The sequence below is a fragment of the Bos grunniens genome, chromosome 14 (genome assembly GCF_055505025.1).
Source record: "Bos grunniens cultivar Pamir isolate PY7600 chromosome 14, Bosgru_T2T1.0, whole genome shotgun sequence".
NCBI lineage: Eukaryota > Metazoa > Chordata > Mammalia > Artiodactyla > Bovidae > Bos > Bos grunniens.
The window spans coordinates 25,075,066-25,091,587 of record NC_141178.1 but is presented as its reverse complement, the minus strand read 5'-3'; the positions used below and the strand labels follow the sequence as shown (position 1 = coordinate 25,091,587).

Genomic DNA, 16,522 nt, shown 5'->3' with positions numbered 1-16,522 from the left:
TAATTATATCATCTCTAATCAATAAACTCCCCCTTTTGGATGACTGTGCTCTCCTAAACATTAGGTTTCCAAAACCATGATCATTTCTTTTTTCACGTTAGCTCTATTCCTTAAATTTCTCATTTAGATTGCTGACTCTATTATTCTTCAGGTCACTGGAGTTGAAAATTGTGAATTCTCACATCTTCTTATTTCTATGGGAACAATCACTATTTAAACTTTTAGGTGTTTTGATGATATGATCCATATTTTGTTCATCAAAATATCACCAGTTGTATCATAGACTCAGTGCCCCAAAATGCTCCTGGGGTGAAAAAATTGAATTAGTATTAAGAAAGACAAAAGACTAGATAGAGGTTATGTTGAGGACAAAGAGCAGGTGCATAGAAGCTAAGGGATTAGTAGAACTTTAAGATAGGGAGGGGGATTTCAAATTTGTAATCTTGGAGGGAGTCAGTTCCTCGTGATGACGAATGCATACTGATGGGCGGCTGTTGTCAAGTTAGAGGAAGAGTCCACAGGAGAGCATTCTGCCTATTTTCATATGCTTACAGTTAAGTGTGTATTTCATAGTTCCCTTTACTCCGAGGAAATACATGGACAATTTGTCCTTTGAATGACAGTTCTTGCCAATGTTTTCATACCCTTTCGCCATTTGTGCTCAAAATTTAATGCCTCAGGGAAAACACTTGAGGTTTTTTCCTTTAATCAGGCTCTATGCCCACACAGCCTGCCTGCTGCTGTTGCCTCATGTCTACACCTTTAGCCAGCTTCCAAATTGCATTAGTAGGAATGATTGCCAGGGGAATGATGCTCCTCATTGCTGAGCCCTTGAATAATCAAGCTGCCACATTCATGCTTCATCAATTACAGTGATTGCTCTCTAAAGATAATCCTATTACAGATATGTTTCTCTCCTTGGTGGGCTCTGGGGGAAATGAATCCATTTCTAAATAAATACCATTATATTTAGAATAATTGAAATAAGCATAAGTCTTTGAAAGATTTGGATAACTTTTCCACATGCAAAAGAAAAGCTTCTCACAGTCAGAAGGAATATAGTATGTCATGTTCTCCTTGTATTGTTCATGATGAAAATTCAAGCAAATAATGTGTTCTCCATATGCTGGGGACCAAATTTTGCCTCTAATGTTATACTGAACTGTCAAGAATAATTATTGTAGTATATGAGTATATAGGAGTAAATATGCAATGAAATGTGTAATACTAAATATATGTGATTTTTAAAACACCATTTTTCCAAAACCTTTATTATTGATATATTGTAATTTAATAAATTAAAGATAAAAATTCCAAATCTTATGTTTTAGCAGTAAAATGGTATGTAATTTTGGCCACCTTAGTAACATTTTAAAAAATTGATTATACACAGTGCCTATTGCCATTTAAGACAAATTTTTAAAAATAATTTTTATAGTCTGTGACTGAGAGAGACAGTTTTCAGCTGACTGATTCAAAACTTTACAAGTAATTTATGCACATTTGATGGAATTTAATCAGAAACAACTTGGATATAGGAAGAAATAGCCAATAAAATATCTAAATTAATATTTTCAACTTGGCAATTTTTCATCATTTTTTTTCTATAAGGCTATCCATCCTATTTCTGTTTTGAAACATATATGATACCTGTTTCTTTAAATTAGACATAATTTTCACTTGGCTTTATGTTTCTTTGTCAGGTATTTTGCAATATGGATCTCAACGGGGGAGGTTGGACTGTAATACAGCATCGTGAAGACGGAAGTCTAGATTTCCAAAGAGGTTGGAAAGAATATAAAATGGTAAGTTGGAAGAATTTACATAGTTTTTGACATTTTATAGTGAGATTTTCTTCACTACACTATGTGATAAGCCCTTGTATTTTTAGATGTCTTTTAAAAAATAAAATGATACATTCCTGACATTATTCTCATTAAACACAAAGCATTCATAAATCTTTTTCAATAAATGATTTCCATGTGTACATCAGAAAGAAAAATATATTACTGAAATTATTTAGCAAACTATTATATATTGTCTGAATTTGTTCCTGATTGAATGAGGGTGGAGGAAGCTGGAATTTGGACCCAGTCTGGGATACATGAGCCAGGACAAGAGAAGTGTATAGGGCTGTGGGCTGTGGAGCAGAACTGGTGGGCACCATCAATGACTTCACTCGAGTGGCTGGCAAGTTGCTGCTGGCTATGGACTGAAAACTCCTCCAATGTGGCTAGGGTGGGCTTCCCCCAGTATAGTGATCCAGGGTCATCAGATTTATTATGTGGCAGTTGACATCCTTTGAGCACAAAAATAGAAGCTTCCAGGTCTTCTAAGATTTATTAAACCCAGAAATGGCATGTCATTTCTACTGTAATTCTTTTAGTTAAAGTTGATGACAGGACCAGTCCAGATTCAAAGTCAGACAAGTACACAAGGGTTTGAACTGTGAGATGTGATTGAGGTCTCCAGAATAACAGTAAATAACATCAGTACCATCATCACCATCATCATAGCTACCCTTTCAGTATTTTTATGTACAAGTCTCATACATAAATTCTTATCTAATTTTTATATCAAATGTATCAGTTAATACTGTCCCCATTTTAAGAGGAAACTGAGCAAGTTGGGAGATCAATCTTTCCAAGATAATACAGTAGATGGTTGAAATAATCCATAATCCAATAATCACATAGTGCCTACAATATTAACTGTTAAAATCTGCTGACGAATTATCAAGAAACAGTAATGGAGGAGGATTTCCTTTTGCAAACCAATCTCATCTTTTACATCTAAATGTTCTGGGTAGTTCTTGTCTTGACAAATTTTTGACAAATTTTCCTCTCAGAAAGTAAAGAAAGAGATAAAGAGAAATACTGTACTAACCTAAGTTCTGCCTTGATATTCATGTCGAAAATGTGTAAAAACAGTGGTTTGCTTGTCAACATTGCAGTTTACCCATTAGTAGGTTAGAACTGACCAAACATCAGTAAACGAAGGGTTTTAAGAGATGAAGGAAAGTGTCTACTGGTGTCTCTTTATCTACAGTATTTTTTATCAGATTTAATGCTGAAAGTAAGTTAATAAAGTTTGGAGTTACACAGAGTTGGAATCTTGATATCTTCAATAATCTATAAACTCAAAATAGAAATGTAGGCTAAAGCCAACAAGATAGAGTTCTACAAAGATAAATGTGAAGTCTTTCAACCTAGACCAAAAACATACAAGATTAACTGTGAGAACTTAGAAAAAGATGATGTTACTGAGCAAGGGCTAAAGAAGCCAATACTATGGCACAGGCTTTTGAAAAAAGAAAGAGCTTTCATTTTGAGGTAAACTAGAAAGGAGCCAGGAGGCAAGGCTCTCAAATCTGTCTCCACAATCCAGAGACCACGGTGAAATTTAAATGACTAGGGGAATGTCATACTTATGGATGAATTGGCTAGTCTTGAATCAGTCCATACAAGCTGCAGAACCCAGGTTTTATTTATTAAAAGATTTCTTGTTTTGTAAAGTCCTCCAGAGGCAACATTTCAATTCTTTGGTTCTGTAGATTGAGTGTTCTTGGTTCTGGAGTCACCCTGGAGACATGGCCTCCTGTCTGCACATGCACAGTTTTAGTCATCACTCTGCCACTTGAAAGTGGAGTGGTTTTTAGCAAATCATTTAACCCACACCTTAACTTTCTCACTTGTTGGAAGGGGATATTGCTAATAGTACCTCACTTGCCTTGCCAGGGGTATTGTGAGAATTAGCTGTAAGTAAAGCACTTGGCACATTGAATTGTCAGTAAACTGTAGGTATTATTATTATCCAAGATTAAAACATCAAAAACTGCAAATGTTTTCTTAACTCTGGCAAAAATATTATTTGGCAGATGATCTTAAGTCATGATTATTTTCACTACTAAAGTGAGTTTTGAAGATGTTATCTGAGAATTAGACTATAGCTAAAGACTCTGGCAAGTCTGAAATACATTATTATTAATACTAATAATAAAAGAAAATTTAATATAAAGTTGTCATCACGGTGACTTTCCAAAATGGTGATGTACTAGCTGTAATCATCTGCTGCCTTGGCAAACTAGGTATATTAAGTAAGAAAGATTGACATATGAAGGATGTCATTGATTCGTCTTATAAGCATTTGTCAAATGTGTATATTTAAGCAAGTTTTTTTATTGTTGGAATGGGGCTGAATTATTCTTTAATCATAGCTTTTGTGAAGTTTTCTCCTCTCCCTTTTTCAGGGGAGTTAGAACCAGGGATGGGGGAGCCTGGTGGGCTGCCGTCTATGGGGTCACACAGAGATGGACACGACTGAAGTGACTTAGCAGCAGCAGCAGCAGCAGCAGAAAGACTATCTTTTATTCAAACTAGAACAATTTATCAGCTTAGTGTCAATTCTACACAGTCAGAAATGAGATAAACTCTAAAATTTTGAAACATTTTGGCAAAAATGAGTCTGATGACTTCTTTTGTTTTAATTTTAAAAAAAAGCTGTGATACATATATACAATGGAATATTACTCAGCCATTAAAAAGAATACATTTAAATCAGTTCTAATGAGGTGGATGAAACAGGAGCCTATTATACAGAGTGAAGTAAGTCAGAAAGAAAAACACCAATACAGTATACTAACGCATATATATGGAATTTAGAAAGATGGTAACTATAACCCTATATGCAAGATAGCAAAAGAGACACAGATGTATAGAACAGTCTTTTGGACTCTGTGGGAGACAGCACCGGTGGGATGATTTGAGAGAAGAGCATTGAAACATGTATATTATCACATGTGAAACAGAATATCAGTCCAGGTTCCATGCATAATACAGGGTGCTCAGGGCTGGTGCACTGGGATGACCCAGAGGGATGGGATAGGGAGGGAGGTAGGAGGGGGGCTCAGGATGGGGAACACGTGTACACCCATGGCCAATTTATGTCAATGTGTGGCAAAAACATTACAATATTGTAAAGTAATTAGCCTCCAATTAGAATAAATTAATTAAATAAAAAATAAATAAATGAAAATTTTAAAAAACACAATTTATCATATATTATAATTTGGTTAACTGTCACCAAAACACATGGTATAAAATGTTTCAGTTGTTTCCTCCAGAGCTTTTCTTTCACCTGCAGACAAAGCAACATGACTCCACAAAGAATGAGCATAGACTCGTTATGCCAGCTCTTATCAGTCACACCCACTTCTGCTCCCTGAATCAGAACCGGCTGCTACATCCTTTGGGAAAGAGAACTTGACATGTACCAGTTACTCCTTAATCTTCACTGTTCTATTATATACAATAAGATGCTTCACTTCTTTCTCAAGCACTGACTGTAGAACTAAAGTTTCATCCCTCCTTCCTTTCTGCCTTTCCTCTTTCCTTCCCTTTAAACTGGTTGATATCTGTGGGCTGACTCTTGCTTCATAAGGTCTCCAGAACATATGTTAAAATTGTCAACACATGAAGTTACAAATATATAATTATTATTTTTAAACCTTTCTCACCATGGAAGACTTGCAGTTTAATTGATTCTTAATGTTGGCTTTAAGACTACAAAATCTTTTACCTAAGCTTTGTTTTCACTTAAAACTTCCTTATGAGGAGATTCAGCAAAATCTGGTTTATGGATTTGTAAAGATGTTTGCCAAGGGGGAAGTCTGGAGTGGGCTCTTTTAATGAGGCACTTAGGGAACAACATTAACTCCTTCAAGCCATGAGAATACCATTTAGTGGCCTACAGCAATAACACTTATCAGCAGTACTTTTGCATATACAGCCCAATCAAGCTAGGCGTTCCAAACCGTACCCCAGTGGCCTAACTTTATAGAAGGTAGTGACTAATGCCCTGGAGACAACCTGTCTTTGTATTGAAAACATTTAGCTCCATAAACAGAGCTTCCTATTTACACAAATATTTCATTCTGAGCACCATACCTTTTGGGAGTTCTTTGTTTCTGGAAAGAAATTAAGAGCACATTTTCAACTTCATTTTATCGTATTCACATTAAAAGGAGAAAAATATATATCAGAAATTTAAAATGCTGAAATATTCATCTTCTGATATTTCTTGGGCTATCTCAGTAGTTAGAGGAGATGCACAATTGAATTGTATATTAAGCACCTTTGGAAAGCCACAGCTCAGTAACCCTGACTTCTTATTTGTTTTCTTTGATCATTTTATGAAAAGAGATGAAACCTACAGGGTACATAGACTGTGTCTGGTTTCAATTGTGTTTCAGTCATAAAAAGTCAACACTTCCTACGAATATTATCAGACAAAACAAAGTATCAGAGACAATTATTTTATCAACTTGGAAAAATACGAATCAAAACTGAACATTTTTGCAAATTTTGGCAAAAGCTAATGAATATTAATCTATTCTCTGTGTGCTTTTTTTTTTAAAGCAAAATGTGGTTTATAAGGCCAATTTAAAGTTAGCATTAATTTAAGCTAAATTCCAGGGTCTTTTGCCTTTTATTAAAGAGCTAAAGGAGAAATAAAATTGATAAACAATCTATCTGAATTATGATATCAGAATCATAATATGTGATTTTTTTAATTATGTTGTTATGATTGGCAGGGTATGGTATAGCGTCCTTGGATTTTATTTATAAAAAAAAAACAAGTTCTGTTTTTATTACTATTGTTTATTCAAAAGACTTACTGCTTTTTCAGTGTCAACACTGAATTTTGTATAAGACTTTACTTTCATTCTTATGACTGTTGCAAGCTATTTGGAATAAAATATAAAACCTGTGGTAAACTGTTAGGTATTCAATAATATGTAAATCTTTTTTTTTTTTTTTTGCTTGTTTGTGCATTGTCCATTTCTGTATTTCCAAAAAAATATGAATTTTTTTCAAAGACACTCCCATAATATACAATCAACACTTAACTCCTAATATCTTCAATATGAAGATGAACTTTAGTTTTATGCCTGCTTTTTTTTTCCCCCTATGTACCTCTTAGAGAATTTGATCTGGTTAATTTATTATTTCTCATTTGCATTCAGAATAGGTATTCTGCATTATAATCCTATGGTTCTCCACCTTTAGTACACAGCACACTCACCTGAGGAACTTTTAAATGCATAGATCTCTAAGACTGCCCCAGACATACTAAGTCGGAACCTCCATATGGGAACCAACCAAGTCATCTATATTTTGAAAAAGCTCCACAGCTGTTTCTGATATGCAGTGCCAGTTGAAAGCAAATGTCAGAACTATCAAGTTATTAGCATGGGTTTAAGATCTCAAAAATTTCTTTTGTAGATCCTAAAACTTATGAGATGTAGTGAGAAAGGAATTTAAAAAATAGAACCAAGGTAGAGTTAAAGAGGACAACTTCTCTTTATCAGTAGGAAAGCAGAAACAAGAGTAAGAAGATAATCAGTAGACACAGACTATTGTTTGTGCCATAGCTTAGCCCCTGTTGCCACCAGTTGGTTTAAACTTCTTATTTAATAATTAACTTCTTGGATTAAAACAACAGTACTCATTTGTGTAAACCAATACTCAACTTATCATAAGAATACATTAGTTCCTAGCATCTGAAAACCATTTAAAGCATTGATTCAATATCTCCTTATTAAATTTCAGTCTAAGACAAGACCTAGGATTTCTCATATAGAGTGGAAGAGAACCTGCCTAATGCCAAGTAGCTTATAGTCTCTTGGAACAGAGGCAGATAATCAGAAAATTACTATATACTGTGATATATCCTCTAACTGTAATAGAAACTAGATTTTTGTTAAGTACTTCTCATGCATCAACACTGAGATAAATGCTTCGAGTATATTATCTCACTTCTTTCTCACAACATTATATGCGGAAATATTTTAAATCCTTATTTTGCATATAAGGAAACTAAGACTCAAAAATAAGAGCAAGTATGTGGCTGAGCAAGACTTCCAATTGGAGCCAGAGGTAGGGAGTAGAATTTGTTTAATCGAAGCTGTCTTTGTGACTAGGTGTCAGATTCATGGTTGCCTAATAAACTATCCAAATAGACAGTTTACTAAATTAGGAACCCATTTTCCCTTCTTGCTTGAATTTTTTCATCTTTTGTTTCTGCATCATTGCACTTAGCTATTAGAAGGTTTCCTCCTACACTCTCTCTCTAACAGGGAGATTGATTGTGTTAGAATCTCTCTAACACATTGATTCCTTGCAGCCAATAGAGCATATATTTAGAAAGTTTTCCAGAAAGGTGCATGAAATAAAATTTTGTTTTATCAAAGCAAATTTCTTTGCTTTCTCTTCAGTTGTTTCTTCCTCTATCTTCAGTCACAAAAAGCAAACTGTTTAGGAATGGTTATTAGCCTCCACTTAAAGGGGTACAAGCTTGCATGCCAAGCTGGGAACGAAGACATGTGGAGGAATTCACAAATGTTCTTCCTTTTCAGAGGCTTGCTGGAGATCACTGTGCTTTTCCCTAGGAAGGCTGGAGAGCTTTTATATCCTTGCAACTGCATGGAAGTGTTTGACCTAAAACTTCACACTTCATCATCCCCACCTTCCTTATTCACATTTAGTATAATCCCTGAATCTCTTCTAACTGACCACACAAAAGAGGGAATCCTCAAGTGGCTATAGAGTTTTTTCATGTCTGAGCTGAAAAGAAATGCAAGGAGAATTCCAGCAGTCTTCTTTTCCTTCCCAGTGGCTTCTGCAACTGAGAATGTGCTAATTTTCAGTCCCCTGTAACTTTCTGCTTTGCTTACTCATTGAAGAAGGTAAATTTCACTCTTCTCCATGGTATATAGCACCAGTTGCCCTAGGAATGTGTAAAATTCTTAGCACATTTTAAATTAAGATTTCTTGCCACTGTGGAACTCTTGCAACCTGTGATTTGAGCATCTTAAGAAGAGAGAAGAAAGGAGACCCTAGAGTATGGACTTCAATAGATCCTACATCTGTACAGGGAGATGATCTTAGGGGATGCATGTACCCACTGCAATCTGGACAAAAGGTGTTTAGTTAATCAAAAACTAATTTAAATTGAGATACATATATGCAACTAAGTTAAAAGTGTACATTTATATATATATATATATATATGCTAATACATTTCATTGAAAATACATTCATTTGCCCACATTTTTAAAATGGAGGCTCAAAGCTTACAATTCTGAATTAGAGATTCTTTCATAAAACTTTCCCATAATCAAATGCATCAAATATTTAGCTTCTGTTTTTGTTTTTTTAAAAACTAGAGCAAGTAAGGCATATAAAAAGCAATGTATGTTAAAAGTCCTGTAAAGTTTTATTATTTTCCTCAGTCTTTTAGGATTGTTGCAACAACTTATAGTTCAAAAGAATTTTTAGTGATTTGCTTTCATAGAGCAAATCTAAACATCTAAATTAGTTTTTACCAAAAACAAAACAAAATTCCTCTTTCCTGACTAATATTTAACTTATTTACATAACGTTATAAATCTTATCATTGCCATAAGAGAACTGGCATAAATGAGTTTGAGACCAAACACAATTGGTCTTTTTGGTAAGTAACTCAGTTGGCAGATGGGAGTGCACAACTGTATTTAATACTTTTAGTGTACTCTGAGTATTAATATACTTTAAAGAGGAAATGAAAAATACTGCTTCATGTAAGTTGGTTAAAGGAGAATTCATTAAAGAACATTTCTACTATAGTTGTAATTCTGTAAAGTTGATATACATTAAATTTTTAAATAAATAAATATTTTTCAAATTCTATCCTCTGTATTGAGGAAATAAGAATTGCTGCATGAAACAGGGCACCCAAAGTTGATGCTCTGGGACAACTCAGAGGGATGGTGTGGGAAGCGAGGTGGGAGGAGGGTTCAGGGTGGTGGGACACATGTATACCCTTGGCTGATTCATATTGATGTATGGCAAAAACCACTACAATATTGTAAAGTAATTAGCCTCAATTAAAATAAATTAATTAATTTTTTAAAAAAGGAATTGCTGTGATTTTTCAGTACTTTCCTCATTCTTATTCATACAGATAGAATAAGACCCTTTATTAGTGAATACCTAGGTGAACCAGGGGGAGAAGGCAATGGCACCCCACCCCAGTACTCTTGCCTGGAAAATCCCATGGATGGAGGAGCCTGGTAGGCTGCAGTCCAGGGGGTCCCTAAGAGTCAGACACAACTAGCGACTTCATTTTCACTTTTCACTTGCATGCATTGGAGAAGGAAATGGCAACCCACTCCAGTGTTCTTGCCTGGAGAATCCCAGGGACGGGAGAGCCTGGCGGGCTGCCGTCTCTGGGGTCGCACAGAGTCGGACAAGACTGAAGCGACTTAGCAGCAGCAGCAGGTGAACCAGAATGTTTCTTTCTGCAACATCAAAGTATATCATGTGATTACTAGACAACCCCAAGTTTTCCAAGTATCAAAGTGCTCAAGATAAATGGAAAGTTTCTTCATATTCAGATTTATGGACTGGTCTCAGACACTTTGATTCAGGTTGGAGCCTGCCAGGAATATTTGTTTTCAACTAGTGCTCCAGTGATTATGATTCAGTTGGGCACTTTAAGAAACACCCTTGAGATTCAACCAAATTACCTACAAGAACTAAGTTTAAAGGTTATTTTTCTGAATTCAATTGCAGAATACTATAGTCTTTTGTTTTCTTCCTTCCTGCCTTTCTTCCATTTTCTTTGAACTTCAGTAAAGCATATGGAGTGCCCAGTGTATACCAGCATTCTACTAGTCTTTGAGGATTCACAAATACAACACAACTTCTGTCCTCAAGGAGTTCACAGTCTGGCTGGTAAAACATGTAGATCAGGAATTACACTGAACTTCAAGTTTTACCAAGGGATACTTTCTGAGGCAGTTGTGAATATCCAAAATCTAGAGCACTGGTAATCTCCTGCAGCTGCTGCTGCTGTCACTTCAGTCATGTCCGACTCTGTGCGACCCCAGAGACGGCAGCCCGCCAGGCTCTCCCGTCCCTGGGATTCTCCAGGCAAGAACACTGGAGTGGGTTGCCATTTGCTTCTCCAATGCATGCAAGTGAAAAGTGAAAGTGAAAGTGAACTCGTGTCCAACCCTCAGCGATCCCATGGACTACAGCCTTCCAGGCTCCTCCGTCCATGGGATTTTTCCAGGCAAAGAGTACTAGAGTGGGTTGCCATTGCCTTCTCCAATGCATGCAAGTGAAAAGTGAAAGTGAAAGTGAACTCGTGTCCAACCCTCAGAGATCCCATGGACTACAGCCTTTCAGGCTCCTCCGTCCATGGGATTTTTCCAGGCAAAGAGTACTAGAGTGGGTTGCCATTGCCTTCTCCGTGTAATCTCCTAGGGTTTTTAATTTTCCTATCGCTAACATAACCAGCATTAAAAGTTAGCTTTCTTTTATGTACTACTTCTTTTATCCCACAAACAAAACTGTTTTGAACACTTAGTCCATGGGGTCGCGAGGAGTCAGACACGACTGAGCGACTTCACTCTCACTTTTCACTTGCATGCATTGGAGAAGGAAATGGCAGCCCACTCCAGTGTTCTTGCCTGGAGAATCCCAGGGACGGGGGAGCCTGGTGGGCTGCAGTCTATGGGGTCGCACAGAGTCGGACACGACTGAAGGGACTTACTTAGCAGAAGCAGCAGCAAGCAGTAGCAATGACTGGGATTGCCTTAAGAGAGCAGAGGAAACTTGTTGAGATTCAGGGTTGGAGCCTCCAGCTAGATTCCCTCACTAGCCCGTGTCAGCCTTCTACCTCTAAATCCTGATCTATGGGTGTGACATATTTAAGTAACTGAAGTCCTGGATTTACCGATTTGCTTATTATTACTTGAAAATGTTAAAAGCTATAGAAGTTAAGGGACTAGTAATCTGTTTGTTACTATCTAACATAATTTGTGAATAATATCATAAACAATAATAGTATTGTTAACTTCTGATGATACTCATTGAAAAATGTTTAAACTATGTTGAAAATATTCCATTAACTAGTATTTGTAAGAACCATTTTCAAAAGCAAGTTGTGATTGAGAAGCATTTACTGGTTAAACCTATTAACCAGATTCATTTAATTCAAAAAAATCTCATCTACACAGATTTGAATATCATATTTTTACTGTATTAAGAATTACTGTAATGAGCCTTGGAGAGGAACATAGCAGAAAAATACTGAGTGAGTAACTGAAGAAAGTGTATAAAAATATGAAAGAACCATCTTTTAAAGAATATTTTATTATTGTTTAGAACATAATATTAAACTTGAAAAGATCTTCTCTGTGAATTAACAACTGCATCTCTGTCTTCTTTGGCAGGGTTTTGGAAATCCCTCTGGTGAATATTGGTTGGGGAACGAGTTTATTTTTGCCATAACCAGTCAGAGGCAGTACACTCTAAGAATTGAGTTATTGGACTGGGAAGGAAACCGAGCCTATTCACAGTACGACAGATTCCACATAGGAAATGAAAAGCAGAACTACAGGTAAATCCTTCTTGGATGTGGTGTTCAACTGCCTCATGCCTAGTCATTTAAGAGTTTTAATGGAAAAGTGTGGAAAATAAAGAAATGATCCTTCAAAATGAAAATCAGTCTGTTTTGGCCTATGACAGAGAGATACCAAAAGCCCTGTAAAGTCATGTTCAAAACTTTAAATTTCAGTTTTCACAGACTGATTATTTTGATGTTGGCTCAAATTCTAGAGATAGGGAATTAATTCGTGTGATATTATTGTTTGTATTTTCATTATTGCTATCATTGTTATGAAGGTGCAGTGAATTCATACATATAAAACTGATGACAGAGAATTGACTCAAACTTGGGGGCTTGAAATAAATACTATTTTCCACCAGATTTTTTACTTGCACTTTCCTCATTTACCTTTCTTAAATTATTTTTTATATTATCTTGAAGGTGACAAAAGAGGGATAAAATTTTATGTTTGAGTGATTTACATGAAAAATAAGGTGAGGCATAATTTAGAATTTTTTGGTCAAAATGTGAAAGACAGAAGTAACTCCAAGTAATAACATCAATATACACAACATGTTGTGTTTTTTATATCATTGCAGATATAAGGATAGACTATATCCTTAATTGTTAATATCTCAGATATTCTTTTTTTTTCAATGAGCAGCTTGTACACTAGGAAAAAATTGCTAAGTAAGTAACACAGGGCAGTAAATTTATTTCACAAACACTGCATTGCTTCTATCTTCTAGGAACTCTACTAGGCACTGGCAAATTTGCGGTCAGTGATGAGATCACTAGTCTCCCAGACCTCACAGTTTATCTTTGTTACAAATTAGGTCACTAAATAACTGGTTGGCCTTCCTTGAGAACAGGAAGTATATTTCAGTTGCTTTTATATCACTACCCATAAAGGCAATACTTGGCACATAGCAGGTCCTTAATGATTACATGTGACTCAGTTCTGTAAATTAGATAAACAGTAAATTAGAGTTGCAGTGATTTTAAACTCTTGATATTGTGGCTACTCTACCCTGGTCTTGGAAACACAAGTGTATACATTAAAGGGTTGGCACACTGCTTCAAGCAAAATGCAGTGACAGCTACCAAGACCTGATGCTTATATTCCAACCTGTGTGGCCACCTCCTCATAATTCAACTGTTTCTGCTGTTTGTTTATATTTCCGAGACATACCATCCTTCAGGAGTTTAAATCTATAACTTTTATGAATGCATCTCATTTTATTTTAATGGATTATGTATGGGATTGAATCCTTGGAGACATAATAATCATTTTCTTAACAAACAGTGATGATATCACTACAACAGAAGATGTGAAATTGATCCAAGGAGTTGATAGTCTCATGGTGGGGACTGAGGGTGTGCATATGGCAACTCAAGAAACGAAAGAAAAGACATTTATAAAATCCAATGGAGTGTGAGAAGAAATGTTTCCAAGGAGGTCAATATTTTGAGAGTTTTAAAACAAGAAAAACCACTGTAAAACATCAGGGATACTCTTGTGTAAATGTTTTGAGTTGAAACTTGAAACTATATGAAACTTGACTAATGTCAGACAGACTGACAATAGGACTAGCAAATAATTAGTCTAGTCTTTTTCTAGGCTCCTGAAGAATTTGCTTTGGTTCTTTTCCAAAACATCTCCAGTTTGTGTGTGTGTGTGTGTGTGTGTGTATGTATGTGAGCATGCTTATGAGGATGGGGTGGTATTAAGGGTACAGGTTTAGGGGTGTTAGAGGCCTCTGAAGTAGGCTTCAGGATGCGTAGTATGATTGTCATTCTGGCATCTGCTTGAGGAATGCACTCTTGTCTCCTCTTCCAGGCCCTCTGCCCTCACTGAGCATTTCCTAGTCCTTGAGCATCTTTGTAATTTTGACCCAAATGATGCAGATCTGTGATCAGAAAGCTAAAGTAAGCTGTGCACTCTGAGATCTTCATTTTGTCCCTTGAGAGAATTGTGAACCTTGAGAATCAGAATTACAAATCCAGAAGGAACTTCATCATTTAATTCCAAACCTTTGGTTTTAAAGAAAACAAAGCTGAGGTTCAGAAATCTACAGTATTTTTGCCCAAGGAAGAAGAAAGACTTAAACATGGGATGTTTGAATCCTGCTGGTTCTGTGTAATTTTCAGTCTGTAATGCTACTGTAATAAAGCTCGTGGCTCTGGCCCTCTTTCCTGCCAAGACTGAGCAGAAAACAGATCTGTAATCATCACCTTCTTATGCAGTTAAATATTAAGATTCATATTGGCATCAATTGAGAAATTAAAGCTCATTAAAATATAATGCCTGTTCTGGTGAAAGCTTAGTTGAAATAAGCACACTATAAACTGGTGTTATTATTCACTCTTTTAAAGAAAATCAAACAGAAGCTTGAAAAGAGAACCTCTCCACCTGTCTCCTCACTCATGCCCCGCACTGATTCTCCAAGTCCAGTAACACCACGGGTGGCCTCAAGTCAGGGCTCCAGATGTCCAGCTTTGCTTCTGTGCTTGTTTCTCTTCTCTCTCAATTAGAATGCCTCGCTGTGATAAATTCTTAAAGGAATTAATGCACTTATATATACGTATTTTATAATTTATTGAATTATTTTCAGTACTATAATCATTTAATCCTTACAATGAATTTTGAGCCAGGTACTATTAGATACATATAAAGATGAAGAAACTTGGGTGAGGCTTTGGAAAATTGACCTGCTCAAATTCAACTAAATTTCAACTAAAATCAAAACTATGAAATTCATGATAGGTTTTTGTTTTCTATTTTTACATTTTCTATATTTGTTCCTCTTTGAAATTAAATTCAGAAATTTTTGAGTTTTCTTTTTTAAAGTATTCTATCTTAATAGTAATTGTTATTTGGAAAATTCTTATAATAGTTGTGGTCATACTGTATAAACCAAAAAAAATGGTTTAAATATCTTTTTCATACTCTAGACATTTACTCTAGATTAAAAGTAAATGTGAATAGATTGATGAGCTTACAAATGTACATGTAATACACATATTTTTCTTTTATCCTCCAAGGAAAATTCAATCTCAGATAGAAAATAAAATCTATAGAACCCAGGAGAATATAAATAAGAAAAAACAATAATGTGAGAGTGTTGTGATAGATACATCATGTGAAATAACACACAATCAACATGAAATTATTAAATACTTCCTCTGGAGAGGTAGTATTATGTAGATCTTGTCATCCAACACCCAGACTATTATAAAGCCTTCCTGCCTCCAGTCTTGATTCTCTCAAATATACTTTCCAAGCTATTATTAAGATTTTTTCTGAAAGATAATCTGACTTGGTCTCTGCCATCCTTCACATATTTCAACAATGCTCAGATATCTACAGGTAAAGTCTGCCACCTAAAACTCATCATGACTTGATCCTAGCTACTTATTCAACTATTACTGCCATGCTGCCCTGCACAGATAACCCCTCATTGTGAATATGGTCCAGAAACTACTTGCAATTTCTCTTAACCATCCACACCTCTTCTTAAGTTTTCTTTTTAAAAATATTTTATCTTAATAAAAATTTAATTTTGAAAGTTCTTGTAATAGTTGTGGCCACACTGTATAAACCAAAAAAGAATTTTAAATAGATCTTCCTCATGCTCTAGATACATACTGATTAAAAGGAATTCTATATCCTTACCCTATACACATGAACCCAACTTTGGATGCATCTTCTAAACCTTTAAGACTTTCCTTTATTCCAGGAAGTCTTCTGTGACACCTGTTATAGTGTAATCTGTGATGTGCTCACCTATGGCTCTCCTTGGAAGCACTCCTTCTCCCACCTGCTGGGATGTGCGCCCTAACAGCTTGTAGCCAGGGTCCCCTGAGTATGCCTGTGTATGGCTGAAGAAAGTCATATCATTCAAGGTCACTGCTCCTTCCTACAGACAGATTGCATCCAGGGAGTCAGTACAGGAATATATTAAAGACTACTTGCCCTAATTCAGGACAGTTCTGAGGGACTATCCAGGGCTTTCACTTGAAATTAGCTGATATGGTCACTGTGACTGCATGTGAACCCAGCTTCTCCTTCTGCTTAGTACAGCTT

At 35.8% G+C, this 16,522-nt stretch overlaps 1 protein-coding gene across 5 annotated transcripts in view; it reads left to right on the top strand.

The window, feature by feature from the left end:
• ANGPT1 (angiopoietin 1) overlaps window positions 1–16,522 on the top strand; it is a 475,361-nt gene that overhangs the window by 419,870 nt on the left and 38,969 nt on the right. For 3 of the 5 annotated variants that reach the window (XR_015140625.1, XM_086336288.1, XM_086336291.1), the window contains 2 exons: window positions 1,704–1,805; window positions 12,281–12,447. Coding sequence is in view for 3 of the 5 variants with exons in the window: in XM_086336288.1 (XP_086192414.1) it covers window positions 1,704–1,805; window positions 12,281–12,447 (269 nt within the window). In the remaining 2 variants the exon portion in view is untranslated. Of the gene's footprint in view, window positions 1–1,703; window positions 1,806–12,280; window positions 12,448–14,275; window positions 14,758–16,522 lie in introns of those variants that run through there. The other 2 variants (XR_015140626.1, XM_086336289.1) reach the window with 1 other exon arrangement.